Here is a 9,421-nt window from a genome sequence, read left to right on the forward strand (position 1 = left end):
ATCAGATTTTCAATGAGCACAGAGAAACTTTCCACTTTCAGCAGATGAATGTGAAAACATCCTTCTAGTGTCAAACTCTGCACATACATCATTCTGCACAGTGAAGCTCAAACATCCGACTGTAGGAACAAGAAGAAAATTATGTTTTTGAGTGGAGCAGGACTTTAAAGATACCTCCTCTTTCCTCTCTTATGTCGCAGACCTGAGAGCAGAGAAATAACAAGTAGACAGATGAGGTGATAAACCGTGAGGTGACAAACTGTAAGCACCGGGGCATGAAGACTCGTTGTCAGGGCTGGGATCCCCAAACCTCACACGTAGTCTGTCTACAGGGAGAAAACCAGGAGGAGAGGAAGATGTATCAAAGCATAAAAGTTCATTCATACACAGGTGGATATCCCTTGAATAAAATGTAAGCCATCAAATACACTTCTCAGTGGAAAGAGAAACTAATTGGAAAGTGAGGAGGAGAAAAGAAGAAAAGGAATACATACAATAAGAGAGGAGAGGGGAGGGTTAGAAGTGAAAAAAGGGAATTAGTCAGCCTGAGCAGCTGTGTGCTATAGTCATTTTGGGTTTGCGACTAATAAAACACTTTTCTTTCTACTCACTGGGAGATGGACTTAAGATCTGTGGGAAACTTCACCTAAAAGGCCAACAATGTTTTTAGCTACAAATTACAAATAATATATTGTCTCTGAACACTATCCAAAGCCTATCACACGTCTTCATGCCATTCTCTGTGTCTACAAGTGCAGTTGTGAAACTTCAATATTTGACACATTAAAATCTGAAAGTCATTCCGTTCATGAGCTATGTTGTCAGGACACCAAAACAAACAACAAGCAAATACTGGTATTGTAAATAAGATGAAAGATTGCAGCTACCAGATATACTGAAAATGAAATGTCACACACTTTACAGACCCCATTCTTTGATCTCACCACACGTGTTTCATCTCATGTGTCTCTGTCTTCCAGGCGGTGTTTGACTGTGTGGTGACGTCTCTGAAAAACGTCTTCAACATTCTGATCGTCTATAAGCTTTTTATGTTCATCTTTGCCGTCATCGCCGTGCAGCTCTTCAAGGGGAAGTTTTTCTACTGCACCGACAGCTCCAAGGACACAGAGAAGGACTGCCAGTAATGCTCCTTTTTTTCTGTTCTTCCTTCTTTTTTTTCCTTCCTCTGTTCAAGGGGTTTAGATTTATAATAATCTCTTATATCACTCTCTCCTTCCTCCTTTCTTTCCTCCCCTATTTGTTTCCTTCTTTCTTTCCTTCTTCTCTTTTTCTTTCTTTTCTTTCTTCACTCCTTTCTTATTTCCTTCTTTATTTTCCTGTCATCCTTCTGTCTTTCCTCCCTTTTTTCCCCCTGTTTTTCTTCCCTTCCTTCTTTGCTTCCTTTCTTAGTTCCTTCTTTTTCACCTCATCTCTCTTTCCTTCTTCCTTTCCCTCCTCCTTCTTCCTTTTTCTTTTCGTATTCCCTTCTTTCTTTTCCCTCCATCTTTCTTTCCTTCCTTCCTTCTTTTCTTGCATCCTTCATTCAGTCTTTTATTCCTTTTTGGGTTTGTTATTTGTTTCAAACTTTCAAACTTAACTTAAGTTAATAAAGTTGTTGAAAATGTTACAAAATCCTCTCAATTTCGATATGATTCTTACATTTCTCAATGTTTTATTTATTAGATGCATCTTTGTAACTTTTGCTGTTGTGCATGGTCTCCTCCCTCTCTTCCAGGGGTTACTACATTGACTACGGGAAGGACAAGAAAGAGATGAAGAGAAGAGACTGGAAGAGACACGATTTTCACTACGACAACGTCATCTGGGCTCTACTCACTCTTTTCACTGTTTCCACTGGAGAGGGTTGGCCTCAGTGAGTGTGTGACTGGAATCAGCAGATGAGCGCTAATTCTCATGCTGGATGAGGAAGTTCAGCAGGATCTTTCATATCATTTTCCATTCGTAGAGGGCTCATTAGCTTTTATGAGCATTATAACCTTTTAACATCTGGCTTGTTCTTTGGTAATGGTCAAATCCGACCTTTGATGAGGGAAATATAATAGATGTGATTAACTTAACAAAGATTTGGCCATTTATTATCTCACAATAAGGTTACACCAATATTTCACTGACATTGCTTGTGGGTTTGTACTGTTCCAACCCTTGTTAATTGAGTGCTGCTGTAGAAATAAATTGATATCCTCTTCTAAATGGCAAATTGGCATTTGATCCCCACCCCAGTGAACAAATACTTCCTAAAAGTTTCTGGTAAATCTAATATCTGCTTTACCACATAACATCATTTCAAAATTAAAAAAGGGTATATTTTCTTGCACACAGTGTGTCATTAAAGAATACTTGTCTTCTTGCAAGAGTTTTGATTTTGTGAATGATGGCTGTTTGGTACATTTTCAGCGGGTTTAATTATTCCTGTTCTTGTGCCATTTCTGTCTTGCCAAAAGTTTTTCTTTGTAGTTGCTCAAGTTTCACATAATTAAGGAAATGTATTTATCGTTATACAACACAAGGCTGTACAACAAATTGAAAGCCTGTGGTCCAGTCATGTTATACACATATGAAAAGATAAAGCAAAATAAGACAGTTATGTATATACGTATATACATACACATATACACCGAGGAAATAATTCTGCAGTGCACTTTTTGAATTTGCGTCGGGGGGATCATAAAAATGATTAAAATATTGTTTTAGAAACAGTGATAATAATTATATAAGAGTTATTGTATATAGATATACAACAATAGCATTAGTGTTAGCATTAGTTAGCATCGTGTCTCTCTTCCAGGGTTCTGCAGCACTCAGTGGATGTGACAGAGGAGGACAGAGGTCCGAGCCATGGCAACCGGATGGAGATGTCTATCTTTTACGTTATCTACTTTGTCGTCTTTCCCTTCTTCTTCGTCAACATCTTCGTGGCTCTTATCATCATCACCTTCCAGGAACAGGGGGATAAGATGATGGAGGAGTGCAGCCTGGAAAAGAATGAGGTGAGGGAAACACTTTTCTTATGTGTGGCTCAGTGAGACTGTATGATTCATTACTTCATGCAAAATATAGATTTACAGTCTAGTCTGTGAAGCCAAAATAGATAAAATGTACTCTGATTGTCTTTGTAAATCCATAAATGTTCTTGTAGGAAATGTCTATTTCCTCCTGTAGGGTTTAAATCAAACAGAAAAGAAGTAAAAAACCAACTGTGTCATTAAAACAAGGTGGATAGTTTTTTTTTTTTACTTTTTCATGCTTCTTTCTTTCCCTTTTCTCCCGTTCTCTGTATTTCAGCGGGCATGCATAGACTTTGCCATCAGTGCCAAACCCTTGACCCGTTACATGCCCCAGAACCGGCACACGTTCCAGTACCGTCTGTGGCATTTTGTGGTGTCACCCTCTTTTGAGTACACCGTCCTGGCCATGATCGCTCTCAACACCATTGTACTGATGATGAAGGTGAGGAAAACCAAAGACAAAAACAGTACAGTACATTTTAGTAGGAGCAGAATGAAAGGATTCTTCCATTATCTACATCTGTCTCCTCTCCTAAAATATGACATGCTGTTTTCAAAATATCCTGGTTTGCTAATAGGAAAAACACACCTTGTGGTGCTTCTCAGCAACATATTCTGTCATGAACCTGTGACTGTTAACACTTTGGTTTTAAAATAAACCAAGATGTGTCACTCCTAACTAGAAACATCGGCGTGTAGAAGCTGATGTGTCTGTTTTAGGTACCACCTCAACACACTGTGATGTTTTCATTTAGATCTGCTGATGTTTTAGTTTCTCACCACTATTTATTTCCTGAACTGGCCTTCTCTTGGGCTGTGCTGGATATCCGGAGAGACAGACAGTCAGACAGAAAGACGTGGGGTGACTCAGCCTGTATTAAATATTGATCTATAATGTCCAGGGGCTGCTATTTAGCATGACCTCATTAACTGTGGCTGCCGCCCCCAGAGGAATGACTCCTTTTATAGTGCGACAGATGAGAGGTGCAGAGACTGAAGGACTATTTATGGGTCTGGAGGAATCTTCCATCAACCTGTAGATCTGCAGGGTGCAGGGCTGAAGTTCACACTGATATCAGACTGGTATCATGAGGTTACGCTGCAGTGAACTGGTTAGGGAATAGGCTACCTTTTTATCCCACTCATACCGCATATGTCTTATAGTTTAACCCCTGCTGCCTTTCTGTTTTCAGTATTACTCTGCCCCGCCAGCATATGACGCCGTACTGAAGCACCTGAACACAGCTTTCACTGTTCTCTTCTCTGTTGAGTGTGTGCTCAAGATCATGGCCTTCGGCTTTCTGGTGAGAGAAAAGAGCAGCACACAGCCTGAATGTGAATTCAAGATCGCCTTTAAAAATGTCTCAAAGCATCTTTCCTGTTTCTACAGAACTACTTTCGAGACACATGGAACATTTTTGACTTCATCACTGTTTTGGGCAGCATCACAGAGATTGTGGTAGACTTGCAGGTAATGAAAACATGATTAAGTATCAACAGACTCTAAAAGAAAAAGTGTACCTTTTCTGACTGAGTTTCCCCTCAATTTTAAGTATTTATGTGAATATTAATACTTTATTTTTGCGTATGACAAGCTGACATCACTCAACCCTACTGGTAAACAGTTTCCCTCCCCTCTCCAGTTTGTGGATACGTTCAACATGAGTTTCCTGAAGCTGTTCCGAGCAGCTCGTCTGATCAAACTGCTGAGACAAGGTTACACCATCCGGATTCTTCTGTGGACCTTTGTCCAGTCCTTCAAGGCTTTGCCCTACGTCTGCCTACTCATCGCCATGCTCTTCTTCATCTACGCCATCATTGGCATGCAGGTTAGGAAAACGCTTGATCAGTCTCTCTGGAGATGATGATCAGTATGCAACATTCACCATTTTTATCCAGCGTCCCACAGCACCAGAAGTATATTTGTTTGATGCTGAAATAAAATAGTTTATGTCATGCTTTACCAGTTATGGATGTGTTTTAATGCGTTGCCTATGTGTTTATATCTGTGTGAATCAGGTGTTTGGGAACATCAAGCTGAATGACAAGACTCACATTAACCAGCACAACAACTTCAAGAGGTTCTCTGGTGCTTTGATGCTGCTATTCAGGTAGGACACCTTGAGATCTTCAGTCCTGTACTTCAGGGTAACTATGGACTTTATCACTTTGCTAAATCCAGTGGCTTAGCTTCAGTAATCTACAGTAGTTACCATGTTTGTGTCTCATTTAAATTGAGATCCAAACAAAATAACACATTTCTTTAATGTACTGTGAATAATGTTGCGAGGTTACAGTACTAAGACTTTGCTTTCTAAGTACCCAAGAGGCTAGTCAGTGTCAAAGGGGGATAGATGCTGCAGTGTACCACTTACCTCCATAGCAAATAGCTTGCAGACACTTTGAGAGTTTTACATCTGGTGATGAAAAGCAGAGTGGGTCAAATAATAAAATGGCTATCTAGACCAAAGTGTTGATATTGTGTTTATCTGTACAATTAAATGTCATAAAAGAATCATCTAAGTTTATTAAATAGTAAATTTAGTTTTCACCTATGAAAAGAAAATGATTTGGCTATTTAACAGTTGCTAAAAAAACGTTTTAAAAAAGCAACTATATAAAACATTGATATTAATATATAAAGGCAGTAAAAGGTCAGCACTATTACATGCAGAACATACTGTAAACGTATGGATTAGACTACTCAACTGTAGGTCTCACACTTGGACCATCTACAAGCTGTCTCTGAAGCGAGTGGTGCGCATCTTGATGCTTTGATCGCAGTTTCCAAATGGCAGACGCAACTGTGAATAAACTGTGAGCTGGACCGCTCGAGTCCTAACCAACCCCTCCTCCTTCTGGTGTTGTGTAATGTATGTGTGTCCAGGAGTGCCACAGGGGAGTCATGGCAGGAGATCATGTTGTCGTGTCTGGGGGGGCAGAAGTGTGAGACGGACCCTGCAGTACAGACGTCCGACCCAGAGGGGGGCTGTGGCTCCGACTTCGCCTATTTCTACTTTGTCTCATTCATCTTCTTCAGCTCCTTCCTGGTATGACAAGGAAACTGTGTGAATGATTACTTTAACTACAACAACAATACATCTCTTAATGTTTTAGCTCTGTGTCTGTGTGGGGATAAACTTGACATTTTATTATTATTATTATATTATTATCATATTTTGCTTATTCACTGTCTCATGTTAATTTTCTTAGGAAGAGCAGCTGTTCTTTATGTTTTGAGCACTAAGCTGATATTTCAAGAACCTATTATCTCATAATAATAAATGTCACAGCTTCTCCTTTCTCTGCTCTTTGTCTTTTGTCCAGATGCTGAACCTGTTTGTGGCCGTGATCATGGATAACTTTGAGTATCTGACCAGAGACTCATCAATCTTGGGTCCACACCACCTGGATGAGTTTGTTCGGATCTGGGGAGAGTATGATCGTGCTGCCTGGTCAGTGTCCCTTTGTCTTTATGCTTCACCTACATAGTGCTGCTGTGCACAATACATACAAATGATAACAGTTTTCAGTGATGTTAAATGATGTGTTCTACAGTCATGCTGTCAAATCTAAACAGACTTAATCAACTTCATAATACAGTTACAACTATGGATGGAAGTAAGAGGTGCTCATCTTAATCCACATTTATTTAAATTGATACTGTGTCTGCTCTCTAGAATCTGAATTAGCTGCAACACAGATAAAGGACAGCAACAAAGTGTTATTTAAGTCTTCATTACAGATTAAAAGAAATCTTTGATTTTATGCTGTTAAGATGTCTTAAAACTGCTCTTTCCAGGACAAAAGCCTCCATTTAGGCCTGATTCACGCTTCTTGTGGACTACAAGGCTATAATGACACACAACTAAATACATGTATGTTCTTTCCAGTGGTAGGATCCACTATAAGGAGATGTACAAAGTTGTACGCACTATCTCACCACCACTGGGCTTTGGAAAGAACTGCCCACACAGGGTGGCATGCAAGGTTTGGTTCCCCCATGTCAACAAACCCCCCCACACTGCCTTTTTTGTGTGGGATCTTTCCTAACTTCCTCCTATCCCTTCTTTCCCTCCCTTCACCGGCTGTCACCGCCCTGCTTGACCTTTAGGGGTGTGTTACTCAAGTCAAAGAATGACGACACTCCAGTCTTAGGGTACTAAGGCACAGGACATCCCTCATTCAGGATTACATACATAATTTTAATTTTAATTTAATTTTAAAATGCTTCAACTTGCTTTTGATGCAGCTGTGGAGCAATTTGGGGGAAGCCTGTCTCTTTCTACCTTTTGGATCTGGTTTTAAGATGTTTTTAGTACTCTCACACACACATACAACGCTACACAACGTAAGTATTTGACATTTGTACCAGATCCAGCGAGGCTGTCATTCCTTTGCTCATCCTGTCCAAGGTTTTTTCTCCTTTCCCAGATTTCTATGCCCTGATGGCAGCATAGAAAGAATACAACCTGTTTTATTTCTCCTACTTTACTCTTTCCTCCTGCGTGATGCCTTGGAATAATCCTTTCTTTTATATCTCCTCCATTTTTGTTCCTCTCTATCACCCTTCACCCCCTCCTGCGCTCTTTTCCTCCTCCATCCCTCGGGAACGCACTCCCCAACTCCTCCACCATTATTCAATTTTTCCTCACCTCCGACATCATCACTCCACCCCCCTTCCTTGCCCTCTTCTTCTCCCTCCTTCTTTTTCCCTCTTTCTCATCCCCATCTTCATGGCTACCTGGCGCCCCCAGTGGTCGTATCCATTACACTGACATGTATGAGATGTTGACCCACATGTCACCACCTCTAGGCCTGGGCAAGAAATGCCCCTCCAAGTTGGCATATAAGGTAGACTCAACACCAGAGATGAAACAGGCACTGCCTTCATATTTTGATCAACGAGGACAAGCACTGTCAAAGCTCATTTTGTGTGTCATACATTGGAAAAGCGAAGCATTTTTTTCTGTTATATGATGCAGTATTGCTTGTTGAAACAATTTTAAGTTTCGGTATTTTGTCATTGGCAGATAATAAGCGCTACAATAATGATTTGCCTGTTTTGCTTTGCATCTTGGCAGAAAGAATAAGACGTCGTTATCTGTTTGCTGTTATCTGATGAAAGAGTCTTGGTGGAGTTTGTTTTTCGAAGCCAGTCACAGAACATTACCCAGAAAGTCGTCAAACATCTACATGCTGCTGTTAAAATGTTCACGTCTTTCATACTTATTTCTCTGTTTCTCACCTATACCTGTCTGCATGTGCCTCCTGCCACAGCCAAATGTGATCTGTGTGTAATATGTTGTGTACTGGGTGTTTGTTTTTGTGTGTGTGAGTTTATGAGTCTGCATGCATGCTCCATCTCAGATGATGTGTTGTATGAGTTTTATCTTCTTTCATAAAACTAGATAAACAGCACATGCTGTTTAGATATTCCTACACAGAAGAACAGTAGAGGGCAAGAATAAAATAGATATTCTTTTAGTTTTTGACCTTAGATTGTATCATTGATATTCCAAATTGTTATTTCCACATCCCCAAAAGACAGATTACTTATTACTATCTTCTTCCTTTTTGGTCTTGACATACAGTAATAAATTAAAACTGTTTTCTTGTGATCATCAAAACAAGATATGGTAAATAATTACATGGTTGTCCTCTCTGTCCCTTTGTATCTACGAGTGTAGTGTAGTTTTATTTAAACATAGCAAAGTATGCAATAAAAAGTTATGACTAAAGTGGAAACTTGTTGTTTCTTTTGTTCTGGTGCCCAGAAAGGCCATGGTTGCTCATCATTTTTTCCAAGCTAATTTCCCTGAAATCATAATTGAATTTTATAATTATGTCCCAAACAGATTTATGGATGATTCTGCAAACTGAGCGTACTCTTTCAAATAGAAACTTTTTCAAAGGTTGTTCATAATAAAGTAACACAATCACATTCCTGCCTATCAACCTTGATAATGTCAAATATAAACTGTTCATTGTCAAGCCTGTTGGCTAAATTAATTGTCATCTTGGGATGGATTAAGTACCACAAAACTGTAATTTGTTATCCTGAGATAATGAGGATAATAAGTCATTATGACCACAAGATAATAGGACTGTAAGACATTATGATCCACCACAGCCGCTCTGGGCTTCCACTTTTGCATTGTGATATGTGTTGTTGGTGCGGTGGGTTGTGACTGACTCTCTCTGTTGCCATCAGAGACTAGTCCTGATGAACATGCCTGTGGACGAGGACATGTCCGTTCACTTCACCTCCACCCTCATGGCCCTCATCCGCACCGCCCTGGAGGTCAAGATAGCCAGAGGTTAGACCGGATATAAAACACAGACAGACACACATTTACTGTAATGTAAAACACTTAATGTGTGTGTGTGTGTGT

The 9,421-nt window shown here is 39.9% G+C and overlaps 1 protein-coding gene across 1 annotated transcript in view; it reads left to right on the plus strand.

Moving 5' to 3' along the window:
• The window catches only part of LOC118322342 (voltage-dependent R-type calcium channel subunit alpha-1E), an 88,363-nt gene that overhangs the window by 72,633 nt on the left and 6,309 nt on the right, over positions 1 to 9,421 (plus strand). Inside the window, 12 exon segments of the mRNA XM_035654000.1 lie at positions 981 to 1,141; positions 1,736 to 1,873; positions 2,807 to 3,008; positions 3,304 to 3,468; positions 4,220 to 4,330; positions 4,417 to 4,497; positions 4,670 to 4,855; positions 5,046 to 5,137; positions 5,914 to 6,076; positions 6,354 to 6,481; positions 7,784 to 7,880; positions 9,241 to 9,407. Coding sequence (XP_035509893.1) covers positions 981 to 1,141; positions 1,736 to 1,873; positions 2,807 to 3,008; positions 3,304 to 3,468; positions 4,220 to 4,330; positions 4,417 to 4,497; positions 4,670 to 4,855; positions 5,046 to 5,137; positions 5,914 to 6,076; positions 6,354 to 6,481; positions 7,784 to 7,880; positions 9,241 to 9,407 — 1,691 coding nt within the window.

Source organism: Morone saxatilis, unplaced genomic scaffold, assembly GCF_004916995.1.
Source record: "Morone saxatilis isolate NCDOM2014 unplaced genomic scaffold, NCSU_SB_2.0 Contig12, whole genome shotgun sequence".
Lineage (NCBI taxonomy): Eukaryota > Metazoa > Chordata > Actinopteri > Moronidae > Morone > Morone saxatilis.